Genomic DNA, 14,018 nt, shown 5'->3' on the forward strand with positions numbered 1-14,018 from the left:
GTGCGCTGTTTGCACCCCTCCTTGCTCTGCCTAAAGCCAAAGCCCTGATAGAGTGGGTTCCTTGCCCTCGGCTTCAGTGCTGTAGACAGTGCCCATACAGGGAAGGCACCTGACCATCTGCTGTGGAGTGAATCTCACTGTGCGCATCTTTCATTCCTCAAATATGGTACAGTGAAAATATGGTGTCTTGAGCTTTGTAGGACTATACTGGCACCCTTAGGGCAACAGGGCCCTGTTCCATTACATTTTGATTCACAGCATCTCTTATAGAACCTGTATCCAGAGCTAGTTAGATTTCTTGAAGAAATGCAGACTGTTTTATCACCCATGTATTCTCTGCCCATTATGACACCAGCATTCAAGAAATCCATGTTTTTTTTTTTTTTTTTTTTTTTTTTTAAAGAGAAAGTGAGAGAGGCAGAGAGAGAGAGAGAGAATTTTAATATTTATTTTTTAGTATTTGGCGGACACAACATCTCTGTTTGTATGTGGTGCTGAGGATCGAACCCGGGCCGCACGCATGGCAGGCGAGCGCGCTACCGCTTGAGCCACATCCCCAGCCCAAAGAAATCCATGTTGACTATGAAGAAGTAATAAGAGGACGACTTGATCTCTCATCCAATGAGCTCATTATTGGCTGGTGGAGGCTGGAGGAGCCTGTGAGGGCAGGACACTGTGAGGATGAGCCTGAGACGCAGCAGCAAAGGCATCGTCACGATGAGGGAACTGGACAGTCCTTGGTGACTGTGTGTAGTAACCTGGGCCTTTATGAAAACAGAATTAGCTCTTGTAGGGAGAAGAGGGGAGAGGAGCAGAGGTGCAGCTTGGGCTGAGCTCTGCAGTGAGGAGCGCAGCGCACAGCAGAGATAAGCCTCAGTGCACCTTGTGCTGAGAGCAGGGGTATGAGGGGGGAGGGGGTGAGAGTGGAAGAGGAAGGAAGTGGCCCGAGGTCATCCTCCATTAGAAACCCACTCCCATGACAACTATCCACTCCTGAAATAATGGCATTAATCCATTCAGGAGGGTGGCCTAGTCACCTCTTAAAGGTCCTGCCTCTCAAAGCTATGACATTGGGATTAAATCTCTAACAAATGAACCTTCTGGGACACATTCGCATAACAGTTCTGCCTGGAAGAGAGGAACTTGTTGGAAGCAGCAATGTGTGGGCTGAGAAGTCAACATGGAGTGGTTCATACCAGATTATCACTAGTAACCTGGTCACTTGTCCTGAGGTTCTTTCCCTATTCTTCTTCATCAGTGAGTTTATCACATTGAACTTTCACGAGCCCAGAGTCAAGTCACCAGGCTTGGCCTCTCTTGCTCTCGCAGCTTCTGTGTAGATGAGGAGTCTGAGGCTCAGAGAGGGTGAAAAATTGTTCAAGGCAAGATGCTGCTTGATGGTGACGCAGTCACCTCACCCAGTGCTGTCTCACAACACCAAAGCTCCGCTGCTCTTGCTCTATGAGATCACAGGCAGGAGGAGGCAGAGGTGATGCCTTCCCAGGCTTGGGAAGGGCTAAAAGCACCCTAGGGACCTGGAGAAGGAGAAGCCAGCAATGCTGGCAGAGCTCCAGGAAGAAAGGAGAGCAGAGCATGCCTTGGAAGATGGGCAGAGAAACAATGAAACTGAAGAGGCAGAGAAACAATGACGGGACAGGAGAGGGAACTACACAGGCTCCTGTTGGGATGATTCTGGGGTCAAGGGGCGGCCTGGCTGCTCTGGAAGTTCACGCTGGAAATTACTGGATAGTAAAGGTGGAAATGGTGTGGCTAGGGCCCAAAGGCCAAACTGATCATCTGGATTTTATAGTCTGGTCCGTGGGGGATTCTGAACATAGAATAATGAGGAAAATCGGCATTTCAGAAGGGTGCTTGGTCAACTTCAAATAGTTATAATTAATTCAGTAAGAGCCAGTCAATATTAAAACAGGTGTTCACACAGTATAAGACACATAATTATTAAGTGATAAATCGACAGTAGATGCTTTGTGACTTAACTGTAAGAATGCACAGGACCCTGGTTTTGGAAACCCAATTCTAAAACTATCTGAACTTTTTCTTTTATCCAGCTTCATTGAATCACTCAGGTGTTCCCTAAAAGCCTCCTGTCCTTTCCCATCTCTGTGGATTCTGTCCCTGCCTGGATTCCCAGCCAGTCCTCCTGGCCTCTTCTGAGGCCCCCTTCCAGGCCCACTTGAAATAGCTCTCACTGACGGCCTCCTCCTCAACCAGGAATGATCTCTAATGGTGCTTCCACCATGGTCCTCACATAGTCAAACAACAAGGGTACGCTGTCACAACATGCCTCCTCGATCTTTGTGTCCCCAGGGCCAAGGACAAACTGCCACGGAACCAGAATACTAAAACTTTACCTATGGATAAGGATTTTTCATATGGCTATTTTAATCTCAATTTCCATTAATGTCCTTGAAACAGGATCAATTATACAAATGAAATTTCTGCGAAGTGCATCTACCTCTTTATTCCATGTTGAGGAGAATCAACCTCCAAACAGACATTAAGTTCAACTTTTCCAATACAGTAGAAAGAGATTCAAGATTGCTATATCAAGTCTTACAATACCTCTAAGCTTCCAGCTTGCCCTATGGATTTTGTATTTGCCAGCCTCCACAATAACATGAGCCAAATCCTTAAAATAAATCCAACAGGCTATGTATGTTTCTGTTTCTCTGGAGAATCCTGAATAATACAGAAGCCTAAGAGTAATCATCCCTACTTTTCCTGGACCCATCCTTTCCATTTTCATCTTACAACTGGACTTCCAAATAGCCTCTCTTCCCTATCCTTAGGATCATAGCATTAGGATTTCCATCTTCAGCAAACCTCAGAGACCAACAGTGAGAACTCTTACATATAACACAGAGATATCCATTTACATCTTGAATAAACTCTATCCAATAGCAAAAAAAAAAAAAAAAAAAAAAAAAGGTGGGGGGGTGCAGAGAGAGAGAGAAAGAGAAGAGGAAGGAGGAGAGGCATAGGAAGGAGGAAAAGAAAAGGGAGAGGAAGAGGATGGAGGAGAGGGAGGGGAAGAAGATGGAGGAGGAGAAGAAGGAAGAGGAGGAGGAGGAGGAGGAGGAGAAGACCACTTCTAGTCACTCCTATATGTTTAATTTAATCTAACCTCTCTGAGCTCCAGTATTCCCAACCAGAAAAATAAGGATGCTCAACAAGATCAGTTTCTAACAAATATTTGGTATTTCTCTATATCGTTCATACTGCACTTTGATGAAGGTAGCTAAGTTAATAAGTAAGAGGATTTTAGCCAAAGTTGGAAGTGTAGTCTTCAAATTCAATATTAATGCAAGCAGCCTAATTTCAGTAAGAGCCTCAGTAATATAATGGGCTATGCCCCATGACCCAAACTTTTAGAAAATTCTGTCACATGAATGAAGGAAAATATCACATCATTTAAGGTACTGAACATAAAACAACAGAGTCATGGGGTGTATGACGATCTACTACTTGGAAAACTGTTTCCAATCAGCATTTTATAATTGGTAGTGGGCAGATTACATCACCTAGTTCTATTAGTTTATCACCAAGAGTATACAGTTGGTGACGGCCACACATAGACCATATGGCAAAACCAGTATCAAAAGTCAGTTTTCTTTTAACTTGCAACTTAGAGACTTGGTTTAAAGGACAATTACAAATAGATGAGCTGACAATGAAATGTGGTTTCTTAGAATATCCAGGTCCCTCATATTCTTGTTGGTTAACTTTATGGAAGGTTAGGTGTCATTAAGAAGTTGTTGTACATTAATTTCAGAATATGTGTAATAACTTGACCAGCTGTTCTTATTTGAAGTAAAATTGGGTGGCAGGGTTAACAAAATCCTTGCATTCTTCAGTACAACCAGGTCTGACATCTCTTGACCAAAGGGCAGCCACAAGTACCCTATGCCTTGGCTTCCCTGGCACCTCCTATTGTTTCCTACCTAGGGAACAGGTAGTGTAGGTCTTCACATCCAGGAAACCTCTCTCTTTAGAAGCAATGTTTCTGTTTTTAAAGATCCACAGCAAAGTGTCCCAATTCCCCTGCCCATCTGTCACTATCACAGATGTGGGGGCTTAAACACACATAATCCACAGCTGCCATTGACAGAGGGCCTGTCACATTCTGGGCACTGAGCTCTAACATCTCATTAACTGTCACAGTAACCCAAAGGCAGCCACCAATTCCCCCTTTTTAAAGACTAGAAAACAGACTCAGATTAAATAAATTTGCCAAGTTCACAGAGCTACTAAATGACTGCAGCATCTTGAGTACTTATTTTTAGTACTCAATAAAATTAAGTTTTTCCATTATGTTATGATGCTTCAAATGCCTTCAGGAAGGCTTCTCTTGCATGGGACCTAAATCAACCATGCTCTCTGGGTCATTAGAAATTGTTACCAATTTCCATAAACTAGCAAACTAGTTTTGTTTTTAAGTGACGCTTTTGTTTAAAAGTTTGTTCACATGTTTACACTGCTGGTGCTATTGTGAATTAGTACAACCACTACAGAAATTATTATGGAGATTCTTCAAAAGACTAGGCATGGAACCACCATATGACCCAGCTATACCATTCCTTGGTATTTATCCTGAAAAATGAAAATCATCTTACTATAGTGATACATGGATTTCTATGTTTGTAGCAGCACAATTCACAATAACCAAACTATAAAACCAGGCTAGGCATCCAACAATAGATGAATGAATAAAGAAGATGTGGTATATATACACAATAGAGTTTCATTCAGTCATAAAGAAGTGAAATTATGTCATCTGTAGAAAAATGGAAATACAGACCATTATATTAAGTGAAATAGGCCAAATTCAGAAGGTCAAGGGTCATATATCTTTTCTTATATGTGGAAACTAGAGAGGAAAAAGGAAAAGTAAGGTGGAGGAAGGAAAATCTCATGAAAATCAAAGGAATATCAGTAGAATAGAGTTAAGGGACCAGGGAGTGGGAGAACGAGAGGGAGGGGTCAAGGCAGGGGAGTGATATTGGCCAAATATTACTGCTTCATTATGTGCATGTGTGAATATAAAACAACAAATCCCACCATTATGTATAAACATAATGCACAAATAAAAAAAGAACAGAAGTAAAGATAAAGTTTATGCAAATTTTATAAGCATCTAGAATTACACGCAATCAGGCCATGATCACATACTCTACAAGGGATTAGTCATGGGCCTCCTTTAAATAAGATTCATGTGATCCAACAGGCTGAGAACTAATGATGATCAATTCATCAATCACTTTTTAGAAATCCCTTCAATATTCAGAGCAGGCGTTACAAACACATTGTAAACATTCTTCTCAGCAAGAATAGAATGGCATTTACCTTGTGACAAGGAACCAAGCAATTCTACTGAAGTCTGGAGAGGGTCTCATGTATGTCTTAATATGAGGCATGGCATTGCTGCGGCCAGATGTGTCAGCTGACCACGTGCTAGTGACAGGAGACACAAATCACTGGTTACAAATAATATAAATCATCATAATTCTAATATTAGGAAACTGCATGAAAAGTAAAATCCTATAATCTGAAAATACCAAGTATACAGTTCTGTAACTTGTGATAGTTTATTAAATTCTATTCAGATAAAAGTCTGATGTATGCTCATTTTAAAAAGAAGGTATGTAGAAAAGGAAAATTTACCATCTTCCATCTTTTTTTTTTTTTTTTTTTTTTTTGCGATGAACATACACACATACACCCATGCATGTATGTCACCTCTGCTGTGTTTCTGCTGCATGTGTGCATGTTCCCTGGCTGAACCACAATCTAACGGCAGGAGTCACAGTCCCCTTGTGCACTATTAAGCCAGAACTTCATAAAAGACTGTCAAATGAAAAACACAAAGTGGGCAAAACGAAGTCTGTCAAAATGCATGAAAAGCAAGGGAAACTAATTTTCCAAGGGAATAAATGGCCCTTCTCATGAAGCAACCATTTTTACTATGAGTAGGAGAGGATGTTCCTTCAAGGTAACAAGTGGTCTCCAAGAATCAGGACGAGGTGGGTCCACTGCTTTCTTCACTCAAAATGAATTTAGTAATCTGATACTGAAAGGAGCTCAACACACAGAAATGTCTTCTGTAAGGACAATCTCTCCAGAAAAGTACTAAAAAAGGTTCCGAGATGACATCCTGAATCTCAGCTGAAAGCTGCTGAAATGTAAACCTACCTTCACTTCTGACTGTCCAATGATAAATCCCCATTGAAGCAAGTGTGGAATGGACAGGTTTAGAACATGCAGGTGAGCAAGTGCTATAGCCACAGGAGGACAAGGGCATATCTTTCCCTTTCCACTCATCAACTATTGACTGAACTCCCGTGACACATCAAATACTGTTCTATATCCCAGGCAACAGTGGCACAGGGTTTCGGCCTCAGCAAGCTTGGCCACACATCATTTGATGGCACAGGAAGAATAATTACATTTTGTATTTTGGAAAAGTGAACTAAAGTACTGCTTATATAAATCATAAACTACCCAACATGATCTTTTATTTATCTTTTTCTTTGCATACCAATATTTAAATAGACACCTCACAGAGATAAATTTTACTCTTTGGTATTAAAAACCTATTCCAAAAAATTTTAAGACCCTATTTTAAATTATTTCTATCACTAACATATGTAGATGAAAAAATATAGCTACATTATATAAGATTCTTTTTTAAAACATAGACTGACATAAATAGCTTTCTTATTTCTAAAGAAGTAATAGCAGCACTCTGAACCAATCACTTACTGGAAGTAGGAATGTAGCCAATTCTGTTTTTCAGCTGTCTGGATGCTATAGGGAAGAGAACCTCCAGCTTTTCAAAGAGAAAAATTAAACAAATAAATGCCATGAAATATACTGTGAAGCTTCCCCATTAAGAAAATCTATATTGGGCTGGGGTTGTGGCTCAGAGTTATAGCACTTGCCTAGCATGTATGAAGCACTGGGTTTGATTCCCTGCACCACACAAAAATAAATAAATGACCATCAACAACTAATAAAAAAACAAAACAAAAAAAAAAAAAAGAAGAAAATCTATAATAAACAGTGAGAAGGTAAATAAAAAACAACTGCTTCCATTATTTCATATTATGGAATAATTCTGTGAAAGAAGATATCTATACTTGCTTTAGGTACACTGTCTTATAGGGTTTTCTTTCTTAGTAATAAAAAACATTTAAACAGTAAATGTTTGCAATCTGAAAAGAAAAAGGCATTAATCACTCAGTGGTGTCAAGTGAATAACAGATCTGAAGTGTTAGAAAAGACATGGAAAGAATCCTGACTCATGCCACTGTCTTTATCAGGTCAGACATCAGTTGCTTCTGCCCAAGACCAGGACACTTGAGGAGGTCGCCTCTGATGACAACATATGTGCCTGTTTACTCTGCCTTTATTCATGGCTATTTTCAAACAGGCTTTGTACTAACTGAACAGATTCTTAAAGAATAGAAGAACTGGAAGATAAATTAAAACATTCAATAACTAGTTTAGGTTAAAAAAAGGGATCCCAAAAGTCTTATTCTTGAAAAGAGAATAAAGACACAAATGCAAGTGGAAACACAATTAGAAACCAATTTTTGTTCATCTTTGAAAGGAAGAAAACTTAGGTTCATCAGTGATTTTCTGAATGCATGTTGGACATCTCAACAGTAAGCTACTCGCAGAGAGGGTTCTTTTAAAAATGAATTTTTAGTTGTCAATGGACTTCATTTTATTTTTTTTATATGCGGTGCTGAGAATCAAGCCCAGTAACTCACACATGCTAGGCAAGCATTCTACCACTGAGCCACAACCCCAGCTCCAGAGAGGGTTTTAAACAACTGTAACATTCCCATAAGATTTGTCCAGGCTCCTACTGCAAATAACTAAAATCATATTCTGTTTTAGAACCAGTTATAAAATATTATAAAATTGAAAATACCATGCTCTTCTCCGTTAAGTGACTAAGAATAGATCTAGCCTATTAGAGGCACAGAAAGATGACAAAAGAAAAACTACCACCATGTTTCAGAGTCACAGTAAAATAATTTTAGTTTTGCCATTAAAAAGCAAAGAACAGGCTAATACATGCTGAACTTTTAATAGAGATTTTTCTGGCAAAGCTACATCTAGTTTGATAAGCAATAAGTGGACTGAATTAATCTTAATTAATTCCATGCATTCAGCTTTTAGCCATTAGTGAATGCCAGCCAGACTCTGCTTTTACCAGAGGCTCGTTCTCTCTGGGTTTTAGTTAATATCTCTCGATTGCACTGTTAGGATGCTTGAATTCCATGTAAAAGTTTAGCACCCAGTATTAGTTTAAGGGAAACAAGACAGCAGGTTGGTATATGTTCACAAGACAATACAAGGTATTTGCAGAGAAAGTCCTTGAAAGAACAGACATATAGAACCAAGTTACACCTATGGTAATATTAAGACAGGGCAGAGAGGTTGTGGACAGAGGACGTAAAGGAAATGTGAGATATGCTCTAGAGGAAGCTGAGTCTTATCTGGACCACCCAACTGCTGGACACCTTATTGGTAAAAATGGGGAGAAAAACAACTGCACACAGTGAGCATTAAATAATTCCTCCACTGCTCAGTTTGGCAGTACCATCTTTGGAACACTACAGAGCTGGAACATGGCAGAGCTCAATATTATCTATCTTTGTGATCCTTCTCCAGTTAAGAGAAAACCATCTCCATGTTTCTAATCAATAGTTGCTAGCAAATTTCTAACTAATTCTGGTAAAAATTCTTACTGATGGAATATACAGAAAACCCACAACAAAGAATTACCCCAAGAACTTCCCCAAGAATTACCAGGGTATCCTTCTAAGCTGGTCCGAACATTTTCCACAGAAGGATAGATCTAAACACAAGCAAAAAAGAGAAAAACAATAAAACTTGGCATGTACCACGTTGATAAAAAGGAATGATGACCAGCTCTACAGAAAATGAAAATCTTAATTAAAAATACTTAGTTCAAAAATTTAGAAAATACTGCTTTAAACTTGAAAAAAGGTTTCACCTTACTGAAAAAACAAAACAAAAACAAAACCTGCACTAGTAATTAACACACAGGAAGCATAAATATTTGATGAAAAAAATTAAACTCTGACTTGACTATTTTTTCTTCTGAAATGCCAAATTAATGTTGACTTGAATGTAAAACTAATCATTAATTTGCAGGTCTCTGAATAATTCACAGACCGTATAATTCTGCTAGTAATATCATACCAAATATTTTTTCCTTTTTGTGATAACCTGAAAGAATGGAAAAATTGCAGGCTAGACTGCAACTGAAACAGGCTCCTGAACAAACTAGCAAATGCCCAGCACTGGCAGATACTAGGGCCACTCGGTTACCAGTGATAATGCAAATGTACTGCTCTTTCTACCCCAAAATCACAGAATAAAAAGCATCTCTGTATTAAGAGGACTGACTTTCATTTCTCCTAGACTGGAGAAGAGAAACATGTTAACACAAGGAGGAGGAGAACTCACCAAATGAAGAGGAATGGTGCTTTTTCCTGGAATTTTACTGTCCTGCCCGGGGCCCAGCAAGCTCTCTTTAAACTCAGAACACAGCCATTTGGATTCATCAGCCCCCAGTGAGCCAATGCTGGAAAACTGACCCACTATAGGCCAGCACTCAGCTTTTGTTATTGACGAGGTGTGTTCTCTCAGAAGCTATGACAGAATAAAATGAATGCGAGTCACTCAAATAACATTAACAGAAATGCCCTACACCAAAAACATGGATTTCTGCCCTTGGAATGCCTAATTACCGGGGTCATGAAGTTTTCCTTTCCAAAATTCTTTGATTTTGATAAAACTAAACCAGGTTTAAAGAATTTTATAAAGACCCATTTTAGTAGAAATGTCAAGATACACCACGAACCTACCACATGAAATTAGATTTTTGCCTTGAAATCCTAATTGTCTAACACACCCAAATAAGACACACAAGACAATTGCACATTTTGGCTTCTTTCACATGAAAGGAGCTTAACATTCCCATTTAATACTCAGGCTCCAGGTAGCTGTGATGATATAAAAATGAAAAAGAATATATTTACATATAGATAATACCACCTTCGGCACCACAGAGTGATCTGAGTTTTCTGCTTTGATACTGATGCAAAGTAGCAGAAATAATTCGGAAAATATTTGGAAATTTCATCCACTCAACATGTCCCAAGTGTCTACCTGGAGCCTGGAGAATGCAAGGAAAAAAAGCCACAGTTGTTGCCCGAGTAGAGCTCAATCTGACCGAAGTTTTGTTTAATTTTATATGTGTTATTTTCCTTAATACAGCTTGGACACCAATATTTACAAACAACAAAAAGACCCAAGTTTTCAACTTCCACTTTGTGGCAACATGAAGTAGGAAACAGAACTGCACCAACTATAAGACCCAGTTTCTACTTAGGGCTCCCCCCAATGACCTGGACAAGCCTGTGCTCCGACACACACCCTTCAGCAAACAGTCACCTGCCTGCCTTCCCTGGAGAGAGCTGTGATGCACCATGAGCTACTGTGTGGGAAAAGTGGTCTGAAAATTCACATGCTATCAACTTTCTGTGACTGTAGTCACACATGATAAATGCTCTCACCTAGCCTGTCTAAACTATTAATGCACACCGACACGTCCTTAAAGGGTACCTACATGTGCCTGGCCCTGTTTCACACTCACTATGCCATTAATCCTTGCCTAATTCCAAGAGAGAAGTGCCATTGCTATGGCCATTATATAGGTGACAAGAGAGGCAGGTTGAAGAACAAGTCAAGGTCACCTGGTTTGTATGTAATAGTTAGGATTTGAACCCAGGTGGGGGTTTCTCCCCTCTACAGGTGTGCCCAGAGCCAGTGGACTCAACTATCTGCCTAGGTCAAGCCATAAAGAAGCTGATTTTCAGATCTTGCTTACTTTAACCTCTAGTCTCATTTCAGGAAAAATAAACTAAAAATACTGTATAAGATTAACTTTAGGCTATGCATACAAGGTATATATGAAACAAATGAACTTTGTGTTTAGACTTGGGTCCTATCCCCCAAATATCTCATGCAAATATTCCAAAATCTAAAAATAATCTCAAAGCCCAAACCCTTCTGGTACCAAGTATTTGGATAAGGGATTCAGGGCTAGGTATAATTTATAGAATAAGAGATGAGGCTTTTAAGAAAGCCACTTTAGGGAATTGATTAAGGTTATTAAAGAAAGCTTAAAAAAAAATGAATCTTCAACTTGCTTGTTGTTTCATCTGTTAAAGACTTTTCTTTGTTCCTATTCACACCAGCAGCAAATGACATTTTTTATTCATAGTCTCCTTAAGGTCACAGATTTGGTAAATGAAATACATTATAGCTAAGTTACAGCCTTTCCTCAACATTGCTATTTTTGTTAAACCTGCATGTTAAAAATCCTTGATATGCTGAACAATCAAAAGTTATAATAGTTGTATAAATGGGAAGCCTCTGTCTTTCCTGTAAGATGTGTAAAAACTAAGAAAAAGTCCATATGCTGGTGCCATTTAGAACAACTGACATCTATAAAAGAGGCATAAAGATTAAATTAAAGGTAATTACTGAAGACTAAAATTAGACAATGTATTGAGTGCCTGCTACTCTCCCAAAATTGTTCTGGAAATATTGTGAAGCTGCCATCAAAATACACCATTTATATATGAAAGAAAATACATTAAAGTTTTAAAAACAGTAAAAGTTCTATTACCTTCCTAAGCCTAAAATGTCCCCAATTATCCTTCTGACTTCCTTGAAAGCGTCCGGGGGTTGAACCAATAAGGTAAACACTAAAAAAACAAAACAAAACAAAAAAACAAATGCAAGTTACAGAACAGAGATATACTTTGCTACCTAGAGATCACAGAACCATGAAAATGACTGTAATTATGCAATGTTCTAGAAGCCAACCCATTTTCTTGTGCTGCCTCTTAACAGTAGTAACTGATGCTTAAAACTTATTTTGAAACAAACCAGATAATGTTGGTACCTACCATGTGCAGAGCACTGGGCAAAAAACTGACTAATTTGAAGTGCGCCCAGGAGAAGGCCTGACAAGCTGCACTGCCTCGCCAATGTCTCAGAGCCCCAGGGTGCAGGGTGAGGGAGCCTGCCCTCCTCCTTCATCACATCACGCAGCACAGCCTGACACCACTCCACCCCTTACCGAGGCCCCTGAGCTCCAGACTTGAGTGACTTGCAAGGCATGAACACAGTAGAAGCACCCCAAATAGGTAAGAGGACCCTTACTTTGTTTCAGAGAGATCGTGCTCCTGGATGGTGTCAATCCACTCCTGAAGAGGAGGGGCATTGTAAGCCTTCAAGTAACTGATGAGATCAGCTTTAAAATGCGTTGCTGATTCTCCAGATCTGTGGGTTTGCTGGCCAATTCGTGGGTATAGGGGGCTCAACCATATTCTGAAATGGAAAAACAAACAAACAAACAAATAGATAAAACAAGCCTTACCGGTCAGGAGCACAAGTGATTACAGTGATAACTCTATACTGGTTTTACAATTCACCCTAAGGAAGAGGTGAATTCTCACGCTACCTTCACATAGTAAGTGGAATGACTCTTAGAGAATATGAAACAAATCTGATCACACCACTTCATGGCTTACCATCATAGCAAGATGTGAATGCCCTGGCATGAACTTAATTAAGACCCACTAAGACCTGGCCTCTATCCACTTCTCCCAGCCCACATTCTTCTGGCTGCCTCTTATGCCCTGACCATGCCTTCCAATTTCCCTTTTGACTGGGGTATACCTCTGTGTTGCTTTCTAAGACTTGATGACAATAGTTTAGAGTTCTACTCCTAATGGTTACAGAAAGTCACCATCTGTGGTAATCCCAGCAAGAAGTCCATATCGTAGACACATCAACATAGCCCTTTAGTCAAATGGGAAATAAGAATCAAAAGTTGTCTATACAAAAATGTATGTGTAAATCTATAAACAAACTCATTTTTGTAATGAATATGCCACTTTCATAATGGATAATGGGACCATGTGAAGCAGTTTGAGATCTATCCTTATAGCCCATATTTTCTGGTGTCTAGAATGAGTATATACCACATCTAATATTATATTAACCTCAAATTTACAAACACTTAATTCAGTGATGAAATATTAAAGATACCTTCTGTTTCATCAATTCTTTTTTTGAAAAGGGAAACAATGTGCCTGCAAAACTTCTATATCACACCCGAAAATGGAAACAACCATATCTACACCCAATCTTTCTATAAGCCTCTCCATGTGTGGTAAATGACAAAAGTATGGCTTCAGACCTCTTGTGCTTGAGGACTGGATTAAACGCTCGTCTCCCAGGGCGATTGCAAAGTTGGCCACAAGGCGATGAATGAATGGTACTGATGTACAGAAGCACTCAGAGCATCAGCTGCTACTGCCTTTTCTCCTTCGGTGGCTACTTCCCTACAGTTCTACCCACCAAGCCAAAAGGGAAATTGCCCAATTCCTCTTTCACCCTGCTGCCTTAAAGGAGGCTGGTGAGCTGCAGGCCTTTGCCTCCTGGTGTGTAAAGTGACTGGCTGGGGTAGATGGATGTGTACATTTCCTTGAGAGAGCACCTTGGAACCGATGGGTGAGAGGCTCACTCACAGGAGTGCTACAGATGAGGACCACAGCAGGAAATGACCTTCTAAAGTAGGATGCTGAGAGACGAGACATTTTTCACACTTTACAAAATGAGAACAGAAAAAGTGGACCAGTGGCAGCTGAGGAAGATGGATGAATACCTGCACAGCAGAAGACCTGCCAGACTGCAGCAGACCAATCACAAAGATCTTATGAACAAAAAAATTGCTTTCAAAAGTTTCTTAAAAACTACCACAACCCCACAACATGAAACTGCAAAGTTGAGAGAGCCTAACACAGTCTAAGAATGAGATAGCAGTGCCTACACCACGGTGGCTGGTGGCTGCAAGCTGGAATTTCATGTTCTTAGTATGC

General features: G+C 39.8%; 1 protein-coding gene across 3 annotated transcripts in view; it reads right to left on the reverse strand.

Moving 5' to 3' along the window:
• The window catches only part of Tdp1 (tyrosyl-DNA phosphodiesterase 1), a 73,985-nt gene that overhangs the window by 37,314 nt on the left and 22,653 nt on the right, over window positions 1-14,018 (reverse strand). For 2 of the 3 annotated variants that reach the window (XM_076848029.2, XM_076848028.2), the window contains exons 8-13: window positions 12,295-12,462; window positions 11,756-11,834; window positions 9,526-9,711; window positions 8,842-8,890; window positions 6,781-6,847; window positions 5,365-5,472 (exon numbers count right to left, since the gene is read on the reverse strand). In XM_076848029.2, the coding sequence (XP_076704144.1) occupies window positions 5,365-5,472; window positions 6,781-6,847; window positions 8,842-8,890; window positions 9,526-9,711; window positions 11,756-11,834; window positions 12,295-12,462 (657 nt within the window). Of the gene's footprint in view, window positions 1-467; window positions 765-5,364; window positions 5,473-6,780; window positions 6,848-8,841; window positions 8,891-9,525; window positions 9,712-11,755; window positions 11,835-12,294; window positions 12,463-14,018 lie in introns of those variants that run through there. The other variant, XM_076848031.2, reaches the window with a different exon arrangement.

Source organism: Callospermophilus lateralis, chromosome 3 (assembly GCF_048772815.1).
Source record: "Callospermophilus lateralis isolate mCalLat2 chromosome 3, mCalLat2.hap1, whole genome shotgun sequence".
Taxonomy (NCBI): domain Eukaryota; kingdom Metazoa; phylum Chordata; class Mammalia; order Rodentia; family Sciuridae; genus Callospermophilus; species Callospermophilus lateralis.